Raw genomic sequence first — 21123 nt, forward strand, 5'->3', positions numbered from 1 at the left:
TACCCATAATCCTTCCTGCGTTGTAGCACGTATTTGTATGAAAACAATGGACGGGACAAATGGCAATTCAGCAAAAATGTCTAAGTTAGGGTTTTAAGGCAGTCATACTTGCGACAACATAACAACACGCTACTTTTGAAACGCCTCTCAGCTGTATCGGACATCTGCGGAACATCAGGTGAAAAACATTTGACTGCCATCTAACAAAATATCAACGTCAAAAGACATCGAGATGCTTTATATGGACGTAAACGTTTAGAAGTTTGGAAACCCTCGGCTTTCGGTTTGCTTGTAACGCGACCTGAGAAAGACAACCTCAGCTGTCTTCAGCAGTGAATATCGTCACACTGATGTCAGCCTACACTCAACCAAATATGAACGCATAACCAGCATTGGTATCCAGCTGAGTGCCTGCTGGGAATGTGGATCCAACAACCTAAGTAGGCGGCTAACATCTAAACTACTGATTTGAAATGTCTTCTATCGTACCAGCACATGCGTCGGTAATTCGATATCTGTCGGAGGCTGATACCGACGGATGAAATCAGCTGACCGACACGCTGGTTGGCCTTTATTAGTTTTGTCATTTGTACTGTAAAATATTGAGCACGCATGGATTAACAAGAAAACAAAGAAATGCATTTTCATTTGTTGGAATCACCGAGGTTTGAAAGGAGCAGAAAAATGATGTACTTATGATCATGTATGCTGAACTCAAGGTGCAATTTTTGAGAGGAAAAAATCCAAAATAAGTAGTTTTATTCTTGCAGACTTTGCTGCTGTATTTACCCGCAAATATTACAGAGAATATATTCAGAGAAAATTGTTTTTTTTTTTTCGTTTTGTTTTCTTAATTTTACTGTGGCTGATATTGTGAAATTATCTTTGTACCGAATATATTGACATGGCTGGTTCAAGACTTAAAATTTGCATGCTACTTCTTTTATGTGTAGTTTTATCAGCACTAGCTGCCAGTGGATGTTACAATCAGAATCTAAATTTGTACGCCTGCGATATGTTCTGGGACAGAACTGTGTTCTGTCCCCGTTTTGATGAAAATATATATTTTTGAGCTGTTTGGTATGCAAAGAGCTGGCTCTGGAATGCAGGCTGATGATAGTTCACTCTGTTCTCTACCATTCTCTCCCAATCACACGTACCAGCTTCCACTCCAAGGGGTCGACTGAACCCTGCCCTCAACATTTTGTACTATGAATATCAAGTTATGATCCTGCTGAATAAGTTGATATATTAGAAATAAAACAAGATGGCAGCTGGACGTTACTGCTAGCTGGCCAGGAGTCAGAGTCCGCCATCAGGCCGGGGCCATGCCTTATTTGAGACACTGTGTGACTTTTTTTTGTTTCGACATTGCATGTCAAATTACTTTATTGTGCTTTTTCCTTTTGATCGCTGTGCAATGAAAGAATACACAGAATCAACGTTCATTTTTCAAAGATAGTCATTCTCGTGCCAAACACGTCAATGCAATAAGGTCTTAGAACACTGTGGAGCTCTGTCTTTCCTGTGGATCCCATCTTTATTGGCTAATCTCTTAACAGACTTTTTTGTTCTTTACTCTGAACTTGCAGAAGGACGCTGTGGCAAAAAAAAAACAAAAAAAAACAAAAAAACATGGAGCAATCCCCTTCAACCAGTCACTTAAATGACTGCATATTGTAATCGTTACAGGGCAAAGCTGGGGAATCAGGGGTGAAGACTTCAACATACTATGCCTTCAGTTCAAATTTATTTTGTGTACGTTTTCCAGTTGCCTATTTGTTTTTGCATTTGTCAGAGAGCTTGTGGAAAAAAAGGCTGCAGATAACAAGAACAAGTGAACCTTACTTTGTGACATAAGACGTTTTGTGATCGCTTACCAACTGAATTTTCCTCATGAGCCATCGATGTTTTGGGGTATTTGTGCAGGTGAGATGTTGCTTATGTGGGTCCTACTAAACAGAACTGCTGCAAATAAATTCAAGTTCTTCATATCCGATGTTGCTTTGTGATGTGCAATACTATTTCTTTCATACGTTTATCAAACATAAACACACACACTGTGGCTCAGTTGGTGGAGCAGGTGTTCGTCCAAGCGGTTCGAGCCACGGCCGGTCCTGTCTGAAGCGTCCTTGGGCGAGACGCCGATCCCGGAGTTACCCCCCAATAGCCTGGCTTGCTCTTTGCATGTGAGAGTGCGCATTATTGGGTGAATAAAATCCAGTGTAGGGCGTTAATCGAGTGGACAGCTGGAAATAGCAGGCGAAATGTTTCATGGTGTACAGAAGCTGAAAAGGTAAGTGCATTCTAAAGGACATACTGAGAGTGAGACCATTTTATGCGTCTTTATTAGAAATTGCCAAAGGTAAACTGAAGATGGCACTGAAGATATTTGGAAGCCCTGTTTCTGTTTCAACACTTTGCAGTATCTGCTTATGTATAGAATGTGACATGTGAGAGACACATCAAGGAATATTTATTTTTAACTTCCTTTTGGCAACTTCTTGGTCTCGTCTTCAGTTTTCATCTTCGGCTCAGTGGATGTCACAAACACAGGGACAAAGCAGCGCGTCCCTCTGCGAGGGCGTGGACACGACCTGGAATCTCCAATCGGAGAGAGCGCGGAGCTTGTCGATAAGCTGAGGGAGACGCGGGCTACAATCCAGTATCTTCAAGGTTTTGAGGTCCTTCAGCTTGTGGAGGCTTAAGAACGCCTCTTCTGGGACATGTTCATGCCGAAGTTTGAGACTTTTGAGCTTTGGGAATAGATGCGGGATTTGAGCAGTGAGAGCTCCCAAATGGGATGGCCAGGGATCTATGTGGAGGTGGAGGAGATTGGGGAGCTGCGTTGCCATGGCAGTCAACTCCATAGAGGATATTTGTACACCACAGAGCACCAGCGTGGTTACGGTGGCTGGAATGCGATGGAGATATTCACCGACCCTGGGACCCTTGGCAACGATCAAGGTTGATAATCGAGGGAGGTCACGCAGCCATTGGGCCAGACGCAGCGGCAACAATTCCAATGTCATCTCTTGATCGTGCAAATTGTGGAAAACTGAAAGAGTCTGCAGATTGGGGATCTGCCTCATCATATCTTCTGGCAATGAATAGTTAATAACGCCCAGAAGTTCTAAGCTGGACAATGCCGAGGTGCCATCTTCTCCAGTCAGCCTGGGGTCACTGTGGCGAAGATGCGGTATTCCTGCTAAGGACAGCGACAGGTGCTTCAGTTTAGGCAAGCAGTTAAGTATGGGGTTGATGGTCCAACCGCATTCTGATAAAATCTTTGTCTGATGGCAAATCAGGGATGTAAGATGTGCAAACTGGGAGAGAAAAGAAATGAGGCTGCCATCCGTTTGGACATTGCAGAGGCTGAGGTGGTTGAGCTGCAGGGGCTGGGACACCGTGCCAGCGTGCAGGTGCAGCGGAGCCCTGCTGTGTCTCACAGCCAAATGTCTCAAACGGGGAAAGTGTTTCACGCGGTCGAGTGCGTCCTGCGAGCCCAGATCCACGACCAGTGTGGTGAGGCCCGGAAGGGACCGGGCCAGCCACTCCCAGTCCTTGGCATTGGCTCTTCTCACCACTGCTTGGGTGATTTTTCTACGACGGAGGGAGATCCAGAACCGTTCGTTGTAGCAGCCCTTTCGAAAAACCAACACAACCGTCCAATCTTTCCAGAGAGATCCGTGGTCAACGAGTTCGTTGAAATACTTGCAAGCTGCCCGGACGCTGAACTTGTCAACGGCTGACAGAAACCCAAAAATGTAGTTCCAGACTTCTGATGGAAGTTGTGGAAGAGGCACCGGCATTTTTTAGCAATGCTAACAAGCATTAGTTCTCATGTGCTGGTATTACTTGCCGTAGAGTTTGCTCGATTCCTTTCCTCTTGGTTTTGGCACTGAAAAACGTGCTACTTCCACATGCTTTCAAAGGGAGCTTCCGCATACAGTAGGAAGGAAGTGATTGACAGGCACGTAATCCAATGGTTGTAAAGTTACCGCCCATTACTCGATCTGATTGGTTACCAAGTCTATATAAGCGCTCTTCGCCACTTCCCTTCCTCTTTCTTTCACGAGGCCCTAGCTTGAGGTGAGCGGTTTTATCAGCCGTAGCAAGAAACAGCGATTCATACGTTAATACGTGTAAATCTGTGTTATCCCTGTTCTCAATATAATTGTTAATCACAGTGAAGTTTGTCCTATTGTTTTGTAAATGGGTTTGAACTCGATCGCAATTGTCGGCCTGTAAAAGGGCCGCTAGCTTTACACCAAGGCCGCTAAGGTTAGCAACAGCTAGCAGGCTAACATGCGTTGTAGTAGGCGATGGCGGCTGAAGATTGGCTTTTATTCGTTCTTCATCTGACCGGTGATCTTAACTTTCTTTATTCGGATGCAGGTCCTACCTTGTCTTTAAACCAGCTCTAAAGCGATCCTTGGAAGCACTGCAAAGATGCCCAGGGAAGACAGGGCCACGTGGAAGTCCAACTATTTTATGAAAATCATCGTAAGTTTAACTTAGGCCGACTGTTATTTCTCTTTTCGTGCCTGTGTGTATTCGGCTGCTTTTTTTAACACCATTCGCCATAATTACAGCAACTTCTGGATGACTACCCCAAATGTTTCATCGTGGGTGCCGACAATGTGGGCTCCAAGCAGATGCAGACCATTCGTTTCTCCCTGCGTAGCAAGGCGGTGGTTCTCATGGGCAAAAACACCATGATGCGCAAAGCCATCCGTGGCCACCTGGAGAACAATCCTGCCCTGGAGAAGTGAGTAACTCCATCACGGTGTTGGTATTTGTCAGGTTAGGGTTAGCAGGATAGTTACAGCACAGCTTGTGTGGTGCTATGCTGTCGTTCCCCCTGCTTAAATGAATCTGTTTCCAGCTATCCCTGTCTGTCTATACACCCCCGATATCCAGGGACGCAAGGTCTCAGACACTAGTCAGCAAGTCAGGTCTTAAGAATGAAGATTTCGTCACAAATTTAACTTAATACTGTGAATTAACAGGCTTCTGCCCCACATTAAAGGAAATGTGGGATTTGTCTTCACCAAGGAGGATCTCGCAGAGGTCAGGGACCTGCTGCTGGCCAACAAGGTAAAACTGCAATGCCCAGTTATAAGTTATTAAAACTTCACTGCTTATCATGCCCCATAGTGCCAAACTCAAGACACTTTTAATGCATAAGTGCTGTCAACATCGGAAGTGTTATCAATGAACAATAATTCTATATACAGTCAAGTATTAAATATTGTGACATGTAACAATTTAGCCTATTGCTTCCCAACATGAAACATGTTAGAACATTTCCAGTAGTCTTGTGTGGCTATCGTTTGCCAGTGTTTGGCCCAATACTGTTCTCTGACTGATGTTGCTGAGAAAAGCAGGATAGTTACAGTGCAGCCTGTGTGGTGCTGTATTGTCGTTCCCCCTGCAAACATAGATTTGATTCCTCACTATCCCTGTCTGTCAACCTCCTTTGGACAACCAGGGACGCTAGGTTTCAGACATTATTAAGTTGAGCAACTTCCAAAAGGTGTGAAATTAACCAAAATTGTTAAAATTTCAGGTACCAGCAGCAGCTCGTGCTGGAGCTATTGCCCCCTGTGATGTAACTGTGCCAGCCCAGAACACCGGACTTGGTCCTGAGAAGACCTCTTTCTTCCAAGCTTTGGGAATCACCACAAAGATCTCCAGAGGAACCATTGAAATCCTGGTAAGTATTAGAAACGGAAAATTGAAAGATGTTTCCTAGTTGGCAATCTAACAAAGAGTGTTCGTCCGCCAGAGTGATGTCAACCTTATCAAGACTGGAGATAAGGTTGGTGCCAGCGAGGCCACACTGCTCAACATGCTGAACATCTCCCCCTTCTCTTACGGACTCATCATACAGCAAGTGTATGACAATGGTAGTGTTTACAGTCCTGAGGTTCTTGACATCACAGAGGCCTCTCTGCACGCCCGGTTCCTGGAGGTGAGAAGACATGGTTGTGGAATGAAACCTGATGTCAGGTTAGCTTGTTCTATTTGGTAGTTGACCACATGGTCTCTCTTCAGGGTGTAAGAAACATTGCAAGTGTCTGTCTGGAGATTGGCTACCCCACTCTGGCCTCTGTTCCTCACTCAATCATCAATGGCTACAAGAGAGTCCTGGCTGTGGCTGTGGAGACAGATTACTCATTCCCACTGGCAGACAAGGTATGTTGATGTCATTTATGATTCATATAGTCTCACCTGTTAGGAAGGAAGGAGACACTCCCTTGAACACATACCTAAATTGAGCTCTTATCCTCCAGGTCAAAGCCTTCCTTGCAGATCCTTCAGCTTTTGCTGCTGTTGCTGCTCCCGCAGCGGCTGCTGAGGCCGATGCAGCCCCGGCTGCTAAAGAGGAGGTCAAGGAGGAGTCTGAGGAATCTGATGACGACATGGGCTTCGGTCTGTTTGACTAAATCTGCAAAACAGTTGAATAAAAACTGTTTTAATACATCTCCGACGCCTGACTTTTTTTTCAACTATAGATTGCGGTGCAAAAGTTTTGATATAAAATATTAACAAGGTTTACATGTATATTGCTGTGCAAAACCAATGCAGAGGACCAAGTGTTCTTTGTACAGCGGTTGGCCTTGTTCCCCTTAGTATAGTTTCAGGGGCACTGAAGCACTGCATTTTGCAAGGCTATCAGATGAAGTTAAATCAAGTGGTTTGACTTTGAGGCAAGAGACATGATTGTCTTTTCCTTTCAGCTTTTCCCTTCAGGGGTTGCCACACTGAATCACACTTCTCTACCCTATTCTCTATCCTCAAACAACTTTAATATCCTCTCACTACACTCAAATCTCTGTTCTAAACCGTACCTCCTGTCTGACTGCTCCAATTCCATCATCTGCCCTCTAATATATTCACTATCCCTTCTACACATGACCCAACCATCCCAACCTGGCTTCCTGACAAGCTGGAAAACATGGAACATGTGCTGTTCCTTTGGACTCTCCTATCCACCCGCATTAACATCTTGATTTCTGAACTCCAGCTCCACCCCCTGTCTATTTCAAGTCAGTTTCTAGATGAAGAGAAACTTGATATTAAGTCTTAACCTCATGAGAAAAACCACCTGGGGGTCAAAGGTTGACTCAACATGAAGAAGAAATTGAGATCAAGATGTCTCAATAATTGACCATAGCCTGTCAGATGCTGGGTGTGGGTGTTAACTTTAAAAAATGAGTAATTTAACCACCACTGCAGTTGAGCAAGAGGAGTGTGTGGTAATGGATATACTCCAGAAACTTAAAAAAAACAGCATTACAAATCTGCATATAACTTTCCTTAATGAATGCAGATGTCCTCAATTTCACATGCAAATGAGCAGTGTAGAATGTAAATAGTTTTCATTGTTAGGCTGTAATAGGATTTTCAGGGGGAAGATACCTGATGTGAACCGTTTTGGTTCAGCATGGGAGAAGCTAAAGCTGATCAAGAACAGGATACAATTTAAAAAGTAAGCGGTGCTGGGAGTTGGAATTTTGATAAAGTTGCCACAGGGAGGTGAAAGAAAAAAAATTAATGGCACAATTGTGGCAGAGGAGTAGTAGGGATAGATGAGTTAGATAAACTGTATCATTACTATTAGGCAGATACAGTGTCTGGACAGTGACCATGTGCGCTCTAGAGATTTCATGTACATGTAAACCAGGGAATAGCGGAGAGGTGGATCAGCCGGTGTAGATGGCAAATCGTTAAACTGAGTTTTTGTGTGAGAGCGGAAAATGAAGATTAAACGACGAGGGCAAGAGTAATATCACGGTAATGGTGAGTATTCACTCCACGTGTTTTTAGCTAGTCCTGTGGTTTTACTCTGAAAATTCCAAGCCGGAAGTTCATCATACGACTTCCGCCATCTGAGCAGTAAATGAGGGGGAAACGTTAACTATGGCTGAGGTATGTGATTTTACGATGTAATTCCAGTTAAAAAACATGTTGCGTGTCGGAAGTCAACGTAATATGGCGTAGTTATGATAAATGATTTATTCCAGTGTTTATAAATTATAATAATGACGCATCTTGCTGTGACGTAGATGGGCTCGGCTAACGCTAGTTAGCAAACATTAGTACCATCGAGCAGAGCCTGTTACTTTACCATAAAAAATGTCGACGCCCTCCATCGTGTTTTTGCTTGGCAAGATAAAGGGAAAAAACTCTTAGTTTACTACCCATTTTTGTGCATTGTACTCCTTCAATTTAAATAATCGGACAAATTGTGTTTGACTGTGACCAGTACCCTAGATGTAAGAGCTACCAAGTATCGAATGTGTTCCCCCTCCTATAAACACCGTGTGTGTGTGAGGTTTCATACCCCGGGGTTTGTCGTCCAGACCCACAGCTTACAGGATCTCCAGCAGCCAGCTGTCTCCTCAAAGGTGTTCATCCAGAGAGATTACGGCTCAGGAACCATCTGCAAGTTCCAGACCAAGTTCCCCTCTGAACTTGAGACAAGGGTATGTAGGGCCATAACGATTGATTCAATGGTTGATTCAACGTTAAATCGTTGTGTCTGTGTGGTTTCAGTTGGACAAGCAGCAATTCGAGGAGACTATCCAGACACTAAACAACCTCTATGCTGAGGCAGAGAAACTGGGGGGAAAGTCCTACTTGGAAGGCTGTTTGGCCTGCCTCACAGCCTACACCATATTCCTCTGCATGGAGACACACTATGAGAAGGTGAAGTAGCTATGAAACTTGACTGTGTCTGTGTTTCTTAGGATGCAAGAATCTGCCCAAAACTGTCTTTGCTACTCTGTCCAGGTGCTAAAAAAGATAGCAAAGTTCATCAAGGACCAAAATGAGAAGATATACGCGCCAAGGGGCTTGCTGCTGACTGACCCCATAGAGCGAGGTCTCAGAGTTGTATCCTTCATTTAAAAAAAAAAAATAGAATGTTGTGATAAGATAACCCTGTGTAACCTGATGTTTCTGACTTCTTTTGCATGAAGCAGCCAGTTATCTTTCACACTGAGGATGATACGGCACATTAATTAGAATTGTTGAGATCTGTATAGACTAGAAATGAAAATGTAAGTGCACAGGATAGATACTGAGTTTAATTCAGTCAAATTAGGTTGGTTTACTCAACAAGTCAATTGAGGATAAGGGACTTGGTCAACCCCTGTGGAGAAATTTGTCTTGCCTGTGTCTAATCTATTTTTGACTACCTTGTGCACTGAAGCTCACATTGATTCTTAATAGACCATAAAACCACAGCCCAATGTGAACTAACAACTCAGGACATGATCATGTGCTTTTCCTTTACCTCCCCGATGAGCAAGAGACTTTACGATGATAAATCATCTTGATCTTCACAAAAAGAACAAGTCACTAATAGAACTGCTTTCTATCTCAAGCTATGCAGACATCAACAGGAGACTTACTCATTTAGATTTTATACAAGGTGTCTTATTCTGCAGATATCATCTATGTTCAGCAATGTCAGGCGGTGCACATTTGGACAAAGTTTCTTTCAGATTAGCAGGATTTGAGATTTGTAAACTGGGACTGCTTTGTTGATCTATTTGCTTTTTAAAAGACAGGCCAGTAGGAGTCAAAAGCAAAGAAGCATTCCAATGATCAATTCCATGACACTGATCATAGAACTCTGAGCATCTTTGCTTACAAAACTAGTTATTTGTTTGACTTCAGAAATCCTCTAATGTTTCTCATTTTGACCATTTCATGCTAATGGCTCATTTTTTTTAGGTCCTTATATATGATTTGGACCATTATAGATTATTTGTATAATTGGGGTATGTGAATCAAAATTTAATGCAACCGTTTGTTTCCCTGTTGGCAACTAGGATGGTGGTCTCATCAATCATCTTCACAATTTCTGCAAATGTTAATATGTTGTAGCCACAGCAGCAGTCGGGTGTGGCTAAGTGTGCTTGTAGCATTCAATATTTTCCTTAACCTGAAATCATTTTAGGTTGAAATTACCATCTTTGAAGACAGAGGCATCGGCTCCGGGAGATGAAGGATCTTAAGGTTATGCTTCAGCCATTTTGGATGAAGCATCAGCTCCACTGACATCTCTTTCCATGATGACATCTGGGTTTGTTAATGGTACTATCCCCATCTTGCAGACATCTTCAGCCCCAGTCAAATTTGTCTTGCATCATTTGTTGTTTTGTACATCTCAAATCATATTTATTACCATCTAGCCACAGGAGCACTGAAAATACCACTAGCTTAATATTTAGCTAATATTTGTTTTTGTTTTTTTTGTTTTGCTTTTCTCCTCCCATCTATTCTTTTGTATATGCTGACTTCTCCACATACATATGTTTGTAAATGTATTTTCTTGTTTTTTGTTTTTTTTTGACATACATTTTGGAAGTGAGGGTCATGTATTAGGTATCTCAAGCCTTTAAACTGTGCCATTGTTAAAAAATGTAACCTTTTGACCATTGTATTCACAAGTCATTTGAATTGTCTGTTGCTTGGCATATAATATATACTCAAACAGTATTTTCTTTGCTAAGACTTATATGAGATTGTAATGGGAGTGTTATGCCGATGATCAGTTGTCAAAGGTACTGTTAATAGCGTTTGTAGCCTTTCTGGAGGCTGATCTTTCTATCTGTGCATGAGTGTCCTTCGTCTTTTGCACCATGGAGGAAAAACAACATCTCTATCAAAAGTACAGCCACACTTGTATGCATGTCTCTTTTATTGCCATCAACACCACAGAAACCTGAGACACTCAAAATCCCACTGATAATTGCTGGAGCTGGTGTTTGACTGAACCAGTCTTTTCTTACAAAAACTGTGCAGTTTGTGTAAATAAACATCCTTTTCTCCAAGAACACGTGCTAACCTTATTTTACATGAAAGACTAGGGACAAAATCAGTCCTTCCAAGTTACTGTGGAAGAAATAAGCTTGATTTCAAAGCATTCCCTCTGACATGATGTTGCAAGAATTTTGTGTTTCTAATAACTGATTAGAGAACCCTTTGCATTTCTACAGGCCACAGCTGATGAATCAGTTTTTTACCGTGAGAGGCCTGTTGTTTCCAGAATTAATGTTTCTCATGGAATTAAGAAAAATTTAAATGATATCATAATAAAGCAGTGATATATCAAGAATATCATGAACTATAATTTCTTGAACGTCTCATCCCACACTTCTGTTAAATATGCTTTTCTCCATCTAATAACACTTCAAATATATGGAAAAATATGGATATGATAATTAAAATCAAATTGCATTAGCAGTATGCTATTTAATTTTCAGAATGTGGGAGCACATTGTGGCAGCTCATTTTGTGACTTAATCCAAATTAAAAAACAAAATACATCCAAGATTATACATTCAAAACATACCCTGGCAAATAGTCACAAATTTCAATTGGAAATGTCAAATGTGGAAAATAAAATGCATTAGCAGAATACTTATTCATTTTCAGAATGGCAGCATATATTGACTAAGAACTAAAATGGGAAAAAAAAGTCACCAAAAGTGTATTTTCATTTTAATGTTCCAGTGTGCAAAAAAGGGATCCTTTTTTTAAATCATATTAAATGTATAAAGTATAAACAAACAAAACATGTAAACAATATGACCAGCATTTTTTTTTGCACAATCGATTAACTGTAAGAGTAACGAGTAGAGCCGTGTGGGAAACAATGTATAATTTGAGAATTAATAAAAAAAAAAGAAAAGAAATGGCAAGGGAAAAACAATGTGTATTTAGCTCAATGGGTCGAAGGAAAAATGATCAAAATTCAATTTCTTTATCAAGAGATGATGTAAAATTTGATATACTTTTAGGAAACAAAAGAGATGAACTCTGTCAATGTTTTTTTAAGGGCTAGCCAAGTTCTTCATACACAAAAATGAAAAAAATTGTTCCCCTATTTAACGTTCTTTATAAACGATTTTGAATCATATAAAAACTCCTTAAAACTTCTGCAAAAAAAACAAAACCAAAAAATATACAGTTTGATGACTGATATTCCTTCAGATCCACTGAGTTAAATTCATATTGTATTTCCCTTGTCATTTTTATTTGTTTTTTTAATTTTTTTATTTTTACATGTATTTTTTTATTCTTCATTTTCAAATTATTACTTCTATTATTGCTCTTATTTTTTTTTTATTTATTAACTACTTTTCACCTTATTTCTAAAATTAAACATTTCTCACAGGCCTTTCATCTGGTTTACTCTTACAGTTCATTGATTGCATATAAAACGAATGTCCTTTTGTCCTTATGTTTCCTCACGCCTGTTAATATCATTGATATTCGAATTTATTTAGCCACGTTTGTTCATATGTTTTGTATGTTTATACTTAACATGTTCAATAAAAATTGGAAAAAAAAATCTATTAAGTTTGGCAATCCAAGCGGCGCGGGAAAGTGACGTCAGAGGCAGACTTCTTCGCGGCAAGTTTGGACAGGTATAGAACACGGTATAGAACACGTGTTTAGCTAGTTAGCTGTTAGCTGGGACTTGCTAGCATGAGTCTCCCAAACGCTGTCACGCAAATCATACAATGACAGAACCAGACTGAATTGCGGAAAACCTTTGAATCTGATACCCCGACAGACGTGAGACGATTATAAAAAGCCCAGTTGAATGCTCTGCCTCAGAGATACCGTTATCACGGTACGTATCAATCACGTATAAAGGTATGCTAATGTCCGGGCTAACGGTTAGCTAACGGCAAGTAGACGAAGAAGGCTAGCCTGTGACGTCATTCTCCCGCGCCGCTTGGGTGACCAAGTCAAATTGAATTTTTTGATGTGAAAATACAAAACAAATACAATACAAACAATAAAATACAAACAATACAAAAACAAATTATTTTCCTTTTTAATTGTGTCATTAATGTGCGCCCCCAAAAGGACAATAACATTTGATGAAAAAAAAATGCTAGGGTATTCTTGAAAATTAAATTGTAAAAGTGTTTTGCTTTTTAAGTTTTATTATGTCGCATGATGTGAAGTCTGGAAGAGGAAAATAAAATAAGATAAATGTTATTGATCCCGATTGGGTTCCTTTGTCACAGCAGCGTAACAGTTATAATGTAAATAAAATAAATATGAATAGAATATAAATAGAGAGAAGACAGAACATAGCAAGACATCAATAAATAAATAGACAGCAGCAACAACAATATCAGGGATAATAATGGAAATAAATACTCTGAAATTTGAAAAAGTACTGTGGAAAACGTATTGCTCATTCTAATTATGAGCCAAACTATGCAGCCTCATTCTGAAAATGAAAAAACGTTCTGCTTTTGCATTTTATTTTTTTAAATATGACATGTCTGATTGAAATTTGATAACAATTTGCCTGGGTATGTTTTGAAAAGTAAATCTTAAAAATACTTTGCTTTTTGATTTGGATAATGTAAATGAATGAGAAGCCTGGAAAAAAAAATAAAGCTGCAGTTTAGCTTACTTTTTCTTTTTAGTAATGAGTTAAATTATGCTGCCACATTCTGAGAATGAAGTAGCATTCTGCTAATGCATCTTCACTTTCAAGTTTGACATTTCTAACTTACTTGGGTATGTCTTGAAAATTAAATATTAAATATGTTTTGCATTTTAATTTGGATAATGTCAGAGAATGAACAGTCTGGTAGAAGAAAATGAAAATGAAGTTTGGATGACTTTTTTCCCATTTTAGTTATGAGCCAAAATATGCTGCCACATTCTGATAATGAAATAGCATTCTTCTAATGCATCTTCATTTTCCAGTTTGATATTGCTTATTGAATTTAATCACAACTTAGTGGGGTATGTTTTGAAAATTAAATCTGAAATGCGTTTAGCTAATTAATTTGGATTAAGTCACAGAATGGGTAATCTGGAAGAAGAAAATGTAGTTTGGATGACTTATTAATCATTTTAGATATGAGTCAAATTATGCTGCCATATTCATTTTGATTGACTTACTATACCAATATGATTCCATACAAATGTACATCGCAGCACTTGTTTTAAGCAGAATGATCAAACTTAGCTCTTTCTCCTGTGTTGGAAACAATAGTCAAAATCAACGATCAATCTAAAAAAATAGATTGTAAAATAAAAAAATTAAAAATAGAATAAAAAAAAAAAAAAAAAAATTCTAAATAGAATTTTAGAAGTCCCGAGATCACATTGGACAAAAAGAGGAAAGCGTGAATCCGAATAATCGCGTTTTGGCTGCGTTCGCATGTATTTTGTCCCCTCCGACTTTCCGTACCGTAAATACACGTTAGCCGCGCAAGAAAAGTTATACAACGCCTAGCGGTTCATTTGCTGACCCCGGTATCGTCACGACCGAAGTCAAAAACCGGCGAGGCGGTTCAGCACACATTTATCCGGTTAACAAACGCAGGATGTGTGTGTAGAACAAGAAGTGTGTATTTAACCCGAACTCACTTGAGGTTGTGTTTTCATGCGGCTAAGCTGTCAGCTCCTGGCGGCGGTCGCTAGCTTAGATTGCCGCAATGCTCACGGTGTGTTTACATCCGCCCCAAATTAGCATTTATTTCACAACCGGCTAGATTTTGTATTGTGAGATTTACCTGTGTATGTCCAACCTGGCGTTTCACCGCTTCGATGGTATTTACCTGTCCAAGCAAGAAAATGACTTTGTGCATCTTGTCAGGGATGAACTGGAAACCTATCAGCAGAAGAGCAGCCGCACAAGGTAAACACAGGTTACAGTCTCTAACCGTCAACTCACCAAATCACCGAAACCCTCCTTAAAATGTACTTCAGTATTCCAAATGAGGCTTTCTTTCTTAAACGGTAGTCCCACCATACATTGCCTTACTTTGCAACTTCGACTTGACTGATTTGTTTACTGTTTGGCATCTCTTTCTTGTTTCGCTATCAGATTGTCATTTTAATCTGATCACTACTAAAGTAATACACAGAAACTGCTTTTGCAATTGATTTTGCTCGATCTGCCCATCTTCATTGTCCTTGCCTTTCTGCTCCCCAGTGTGCTCCTCTTCCCTCCTCTACCTAGTAGACTGCGTTACCTGATCCACAAGTCCATAGAGAACCTGCCAGATGTCATCACCTTCTCGGTTGGGGAGAGCTGGTGTAGAAGGCTGGTGGTTTGCCATTCTGATCTCAGGTACTGAACGCAGATGAAGCGGACCACCGCGTCGCTTGAGCCTTCTCTCGGTGGCTTGGTTTTCCTGTTCCGGCAGCATAGATATTGACTTGTTATGTCATAGACCTACCCGTTACATCTCAAAACATATGTTTGATACGACCAAAGCAATCTGAACACATTTAGCTGCCTAACAAACAAGTAAAAAGTAATACAGGTATCATTTTTTTTGTTTAAACAATGTGCAATACAAGTGCGTGTTTTTTGTGCTTTCTCGTACTAGCTGACAAATAAATCGCAATAATTACTGCTATACATATACCTATAAGATACCTATACAATACTCCACCTTTTTATCCCTTATACATTTTAGTGTTGGTGTTGAGAAGATGTTTTTTTTCCCTCTGAGGTCTAACAAGTCTCCTTAGCAATTAAATTCATGGCAAAAAAGTGCGTACTAACCCTGATGACATGCTCACGCGTGGTTTGTCTTGTCCTGGTAGGGGGGATGTGCAGGAAGATAGCGACTCTGAAGGCAACATCAGCCTGAGTGAAGAGACGGCGAGAAGTAGGGAGGAGGTGGAGGGCTGCGCCGCCAAACCCAAATCTTCAATCCCATCCCGAAGCAAGGGTCCGAGGAGACCCGATCAGGCCCTTTACATGCCGAGAGCTGCTCGGCAGAGACTGCACTCGGAAAAACCGCAAGTTCCTTCAGGAGACCAAGAGTTACCTAGACAAGCCTGCAGTGACTCCAGGAGCGATAATGAACTAACTCACTCTTGTTCGAGCCTCGAGAGATCGACCACAGATTTCAAGCAAGAATCCCCTCCCCGCTCACAAGATGGCGCCCTCCGCGTTTTAGACGATCCCGTTTTTAGTCCTCCGAAAGACGAGCCGGATTTGACATCGCGGCAGAATGAAGCCGAACCCTCCGTCTGGGAGAACACAATTTCTTGCTTCAGTGAAATGAGGTTGGCGGAGGACACGAGGGAGGGGGAAGACCCTGCTTGTGAGTGTGTGGATTCTGCAACAGAGGACCCGAGCATCGGCGTGGATGACGCCAATGAGGAGGCTACTCTTAGTCAGATGGTATGGATGCCATCTTCAGTCTTATTCTTTTGCAAAACAAAAATGCAGATACTTTTTAATAGCTGCTGCACAAATACTAGCACCATTTGTCCTTGCAGATCAAGGCTCACCTGAAGGAGGCAGTGACCATATCCATTGAGCACGTGCACAAAGACTACTCCCTCTACGAGAACGTGTCCATCAACGCCGACGACTTTCGGCACGTCATCGAGATCTATGACTTCCCACCGATATTCAAAACAGATGACCTCCTGGATGCATTTACAGAGTACAGGTTTGAGCAGAGCTGAAACTCTACACCTCTTCCATACGCTCCTATGCACCGTGTACAGGTTTATCGCCATAGTTTTTTTTTTTTTTTTTTAATTGAATTGAACCTTATTAGACATCTCCGTTCGGATATCCATCACCAAAAAGTGCCTGTTCTCCTATGCGCTAACTGGACTAAAGTGAAACTTCATATACTGTACGAACGCTGTTGCAAACCTTCAGCAAACGTGTCCTCTCTGCTTCGTGGGCTGGTCGGGGGAAGTGGTACCATCCATGCATTTGGTCTGAAAGTTGAAACATGTCGTAATTTCACATTATTATTTCATAATGTGTTGAATGTCAAAGGCAGCAAATGAACATTAGGGGTATCAGGTGTTTTAGGAATATGTATTTCATGATGGTGCTAAGCTACCACCTCAGTTGGCTACATCCAACCGGTGGGTGTCTTACGAGTGGCAATGTGGCAAAAAGGTGAATTAGCCCAAAAGTCTTTCCATGTGAAAAAGTCAGTTTTTCACATGGCCGATGTGATTTTGATGACCTACTTACGCTCAGAGCAAGTGGACTTAAAACTCTGACCGTCTGTTGCAGCAATGGTGGAATGAAGATCAAGTGGGTGGACAACACACACGCCTTGGGTGTTTTCTCTAGCGAGCCAGCAGGTAGGCGATCTTAATGTACGTTGGAAGCAGTCTGGAAAATTAATGAAATATGTTCCTAAGTACCCCGTATCGCCGTATGATACAGCTCTCCACGCTCTCTCTATCTGCCACCCGCTGCTGAAAACGCGAGCTCTGGCCGACGGGAGTAAAAAAGCCAAAGGCAAAGCCATCAGACGTGCAGGTGGGACATCTCGTGACACCAACAGCAAACCGATCTGGGCTGATTGAAAATAGCTATCAGAGATACAATTGGCCCCACTTTAAACTGAGATTTATTTTATTTTTATTCATCTTTGATGACAAACATTAGTTAATGGGGTTTCGTTCCTGCCTTGCAGAGTTTATTCAGCCTGTGAAGGAACGTCCGAGGACAGATTGTGCCGTTGCCAAGCGGATGGTGACCAGAGCCTTGGGGCTGCAGGGACGAGGGCGAACTCAGCAGTACTGAAACACCGGCATCTAATCCAGGTGAGTGTGAGGAACCGAGCCCAGTTGGCGGAGGTGGAGAAGGAGATTTTACATAACAGAAAAAAGAACGGTTGGAGAAAATAAAATCTACTAATAACATACCTAAACGCCAAAAAATTGCCTTAAAAAAAGCAACAGAATCTGCTTTCATCATTCTTTATTACAGAAAATGTAATATATTTCCACGTTCAACCACGTATACACAACCTGGCCCCTTACAAAATGAAGGGTCCTTGAATTTGCTACAGAAAAAAAAAAACAAATTTACAAAAGAGTAAAGAGGCACTTTCACAAGTCTAGGGCCGTATGGTGCCCCAACCATGTCCGAGTTGTCCCTGACAGCAATAATTTAACAGAACCCAAGGAGGAAGGAAGACGAGGGAATATGCAGGTGGAAATGTGTGTCTTGACACCGTTGACCGAGAAACCAAAAAAAAAAAAAAACCAATAAATAACACATTTTAAAATCGAACTCAAGTACTCGGATTACAAACTCCTGAATGGAGCTAAAAACACTGCTCCACACAGCTTCATTCTGACTTTTATACCCGACCGAACGCCTAGTAAATACAGGATCCAAATAGATGCTATCACCCTTTTTTTTTTTTCTCCCAAATCACTATTGCCGAATAACGTGACGAGGTTCTCGATCCATGATTTGCTTTTCATTGCTGTCAAAAGCTGATGACTGGCCAAGACCGTAGAAGCATATGTGATTTTTTTTACGCTCCCATTTCCGTTAAACTGGGATCGCACAGAGATTACAAATAGTGCAAGATTATGATAGATGGCTCTCCATCCGTATTTAGCACAAATACACTGTATATATTTCTCCCCTCCTGACATTCTAAGCATTGCCGTGGGAACTTTTCGTAATGGCTTTTACTTTTAGGTTCTCTTTAGCGTTGCATCTCAGAAGGCATTTGTCGGTACAAAACACTGAAGAAAAAATAGTTACCGTACTCTGCCCTGACAAGTTTCCCGATAATTAGCACCAAGTCAAAAATCATAACTCTTCCTGTAACAGATACATGAGACTCATCAAAGTAAGGACGCTTTTCTAGAGCTGATATTGCTTTAATAAATCTAGAAAGCAAGAAGTTCACCCCTCCCCGACCCCCACCGAGTCGTCGTCCATTGTGCCCGCTGAGGTCTCGGCCCCACAACGGTCCGGCGTGGCTCGTCGGGAGGCCGCTCAGAACAGCCCCCTCTAGTGGTTGTGAGACAATTACGTACATCTTCTCCAAGTGTCCGTCCATCCGTGTCGTCCGTCCCACGTCTACCTGTGTGAAAGCTGGTTGGTGAGCAGGCCCGGGAACGTCTCCTCCGTGTCCGAACTCCTCGAGCCGCCTAGCGAGGGAGAGATGAGATGAGCTGTGTAACCTAAAGCAGGGGTGTCAAACTCATTTTGGTCCGGGGGTCACATACGGTCTGATTTGATGTCAAGGGGGCCGGACCGGTAAAATCATTACCTAGAAGTAACATTAAGTCTATACTTTCCCTTTGTTTTAGAATATAGGAAGTAAACAGGTAAATTATAAAAATCTTCATATGTAATGAACTGTTCCTCTAAATAATACATGATGAATTAATATTAAAAAAGAATTGATGAAATTACACCCTAAAATATTGTGGAGTTAAAAGAGAAAATCTTGTCACTGTGGGAAAATTTGCCATTACAATATATAAGAAAATTGATTGGTAGCATTTATAAGAGGAGGTATAATGTTTACAAGGCTAATGGTGGCTATTCTGGTTATTAAATCAATCTTTTCAATTTTGTCTTTTTTTTTGGCTGACGTTTTTGTGGTTTTTATAGAAATAAGAAAAAAAAAAGGATTGTCTTAACAATGTCACCAGACGTTTTTCATCAAAAAATCATTTTCTTTTCAAATTTTGAAGCAAAAAAACACATTGCAAAGTTACTTTTTCCATTCTTTCCTTGCCCGTTACTTTCAAACCTACTGTATAAACCCCCCCGATGCATGTGAGAAAAAACGCGCGTCCCACACAAACACAAAGATCTGATTTCAAGCAGGGGGCCACAAAATATATTGTTCCGAGGGCCGCGAGTCTTAAACCCCTGCACTAAACAGAACAAAAAAAAAAGTCTGCTGCTACGCCTTCATGCTGTCAGATATCTGCCTGTATCTGCATGCACTTTATACTTCACACCTCATAGTTGAATGTTTTCTTTTTAATATCACAGTGCCCTTCACTGCTAATTTGCACTTGATTACTATTATTATACTCTTAACTTCGTGGGATTGTGATGAAAGTCTTCTCTATTCCTCTGTATGTCCAGTACGTGCAGAGAAATTGCCGATAAAGCTGACTTTGACTTCTCGGTGTCAAACACAGAGCTAAAGCTGCTCTCTATGATGCTGATGGTCAGAAATGTGACCATACAGTTGGGATAAGACAACCTTAATATTGCGATCTAATAACCTCCTGTCTCTGCCCTCTAGAAGTCGGCCCATGTTCCTCTGCTGTTTGCAGAAGGTCACGGCCGCTACACATCTCCACCGCCCGCCGGCTCAAGTGACCTTGACAGCCTGATTTACCAGCAGCCCCAAAGTCGTCGCCCCGCAGCTGAATGTGAACCCCCGAACTCAGAATGTCGTCGGCGTTGAAGGGACGTTCCCGGTAAAAACGCCGGCGGGGACGCGGAACTGAACCCGACCAACAGCGGGATTCGTGTCGGTGTCGTCAACTCCCAAGTTCTCGTCTGGTTCCGATCTGATCCGACTGCATGTTTGCCCTAAACTACATTTTCAGGATGTTTTGTGGAAGAGGCAATATATATATATTTTTTTCAGTTTTGGTTTTGTCTTGCCCCGATAATGCAGGATGCAGGGTTCACATATAAGGAAGAAACAAAAGAATTTCAATACTTAATTTTTTTTTTTTCCTTTTAAGGCAAAGTGATCACTGTCGTGCGCTGCGGTTTAAAGTCCCTTTAAGGCGGGAAGGAAAAGTGACGCTGAATATTTTGTGGTCCGGAGCTACAAAGAAAATCAAATATATGAAAAGCCTTTAATTTTTACAAAAAAAATCTAGTTTTAAAGAAGTCAATAGATATATATATATATATTTTTTTTTTAGAAAAATTACAAAAATTGTATTTGCTTATTTATGTCACTGGTCAGGAGCATGTCTTAAAAAGTGAGTTTCTAATGAGTTCAACCGGATTGAAAAGGGGAATCTAATAGTCCATGTCCCAGATTTGACTCCATACCATCTTAACCTGGATGAAAGAGGTGTCAGCAAATTATTCATAACATATTGTCAATAACTGAAATCCGTTTTTGCCCGTTAGTTCCCCGATGGACGACTTAAAGCCCTTACCACAGTATTGTCCAATGAAATAATCGAACAATTTATGTTTTTTTAACTTTCTACATTGCATAAAAGGTTCCTCAATGTTGTCGTATTTTGAAATAAAGACATAGAGTGTAGTAAAGTATTTCAGTGGCAGCTGTTTTCATTTGCCCTTTTTTTCAATAATGAAGTGGACGG

At 41.1% G+C, this 21123-nt stretch overlaps 5 protein-coding genes and 1 non-coding gene across 6 annotated transcripts in view; 4 read left to right on the plus strand and 2 right to left on the minus strand.

The window, feature by feature from the left end:
* Positions 1–2411: 2411 nt before the first annotated feature.
* LOC147222409 (uncharacterized) lies at positions 2412–3917 on the minus strand. The gene has a single exon (XM_086167838.1). The coding sequence runs from the start codon at positions 3810–3812 to the stop codon at positions 2535–2537; it is 1278 nt and encodes a 425-aa protein (XP_086023964.1). The 5' UTR covers positions 3813–3917; the 3' UTR covers positions 2412–2534.
* A 129-nt stretch (positions 3918–4046) lies between these two features.
* Positions 4047–6489, plus strand: rplp0 (ribosomal protein, large, P0). Its single transcript, XM_086167840.1, has 8 exons — positions 4047–4092; positions 4399–4506; positions 4596–4771; positions 5013–5100; positions 5573–5719; positions 5792–5977; positions 6061–6201; positions 6300–6489. Exons 2-8 carry the CDS (start codon positions 4453–4455, stop codon positions 6450–6452), a joined length of 945 nt encoding a protein of 314 aa, XP_086023966.1. The 5' UTR covers positions 4047–4092; positions 4399–4452; the 3' UTR covers positions 6453–6489.
* LOC147222411 (small nucleolar RNA SNORA63) lies at positions 5385–5514 on the plus strand. Its single transcript, XR_015107829.1, has one exon. It is a non-coding gene; the product is annotated as a small nucleolar RNA SNORA63 (small nucleolar RNA).
* Positions 6490–7878: 1389 nt separating the features above from the next.
* On the plus strand, positions 7879–10853 carry LOC147222412 (golgin subfamily A member 7-like). Its single transcript, XM_086167841.1, has 5 exons — positions 7879–7938; positions 8373–8495; positions 8566–8718; positions 8803–8904; positions 9977–10853. Exons 1-5 carry the CDS (start codon positions 7930–7932, stop codon positions 10022–10024), a joined length of 435 nt encoding a protein of 144 aa, XP_086023967.1. The 5' UTR covers positions 7879–7929; the 3' UTR covers positions 10025–10853.
* A 942-nt stretch (positions 10854–11795) lies between these two features.
* Positions 11796–21067, plus strand: r3hcc1 (R3H domain and coiled-coil containing 1). Its single transcript, XM_086168952.1, has 10 exons — positions 11796–11800; positions 12602–12661; positions 14660–14701; positions 14999–15136; positions 15619–16204; positions 16303–16478; positions 17066–17136; positions 17222–17317; positions 17475–17604; positions 20073–21067. The coding sequence occupies exons 1-9, from the start codon at positions 11796–11798 to the stop codon at positions 17582–17584; spliced, it is 1284 nt and encodes a 427-aa protein (XP_086025078.1). The 3' UTR covers positions 17585–17604; positions 20073–21067.
* The window catches only part of loxl2a (lysyl oxidase-like 2a), a 29174-nt gene continuing 25797 nt past the window's right edge, over positions 17747–21123 (minus strand). Inside the window, exon 14 of the mRNA XM_086167842.1 lies at positions 17747–18954. Coding sequence (XP_086023968.1) covers positions 18884–18954 — 71 coding nt within the window. The 3' untranslated portion in view covers positions 17747–18883. The remainder of the gene's footprint in view (positions 18955–21123) is intronic.

Source organism: Fistularia commersonii, chromosome 21 (assembly GCF_037954325.1).
Source record: "Fistularia commersonii isolate RoL2024-O1a breed Wild chromosome 21, RoL_Fcom_v1.0, whole genome shotgun sequence".
Taxonomy (NCBI): Eukaryota; Metazoa; Chordata; class Actinopteri; order Syngnathiformes; family Fistulariidae; genus Fistularia; species Fistularia commersonii.

Bases quoted from the DNA above. Each gene is read 5' to 3' on its own strand.
- LOC147222409 (XM_086167838.1), bottom strand. From the start codon at position 3,812: ATGCCGGTGCCTCTTCCACAACTTCCATCAGAAGTCTGGAACTACATT.
- rplp0 (XM_086167840.1), top strand. From the start codon at position 4,453: ATGCCCAGGGAAGACAGGGCCACGTGGAAGTCCAACTATTTTATGAAA. The intron at 5,978-6,060 runs GTGAGAAGACAT...GTCTCTCTTCAG, and splicing joins TGCACGCCCGGTTCCTGGAG to GGTGTAAGAAACATTGCAAG. The intron at 6,202-6,299 runs GTATGTTGATGT...CTTATCCTCCAG, and splicing joins CATTCCCACTGGCAGACAAG to GTCAAAGCCTTCCTTGCAGA.
- LOC147222412 (XM_086167841.1), top strand. The intron at 8,496-8,565 runs GTATGTAGGGCC...GTGTGGTTTCAG, and splicing joins CCTCTGAACTTGAGACAAGG to TTGGACAAGCAGCAATTCGA. The intron at 8,719-8,802 runs GTGAAGTAGCTA...TACTCTGTCCAG, and splicing joins TGGAGACACACTATGAGAAG to GTGCTAAAAAAGATAGCAAA.
- r3hcc1 (XM_086168952.1), top strand. The intron at 16,205-16,302 runs GTATGGATGCCA...TTGTCCTTGCAG, and splicing joins AGGCTACTCTTAGTCAGATG to ATCAAGGCTCACCTGAAGGA. The intron at 17,137-17,221 runs GTAGGCGATCTT...CGTATGATACAG, and splicing joins TTTCTCTAGCGAGCCAGCAG to CTCTCCACGCTCTCTCTATC.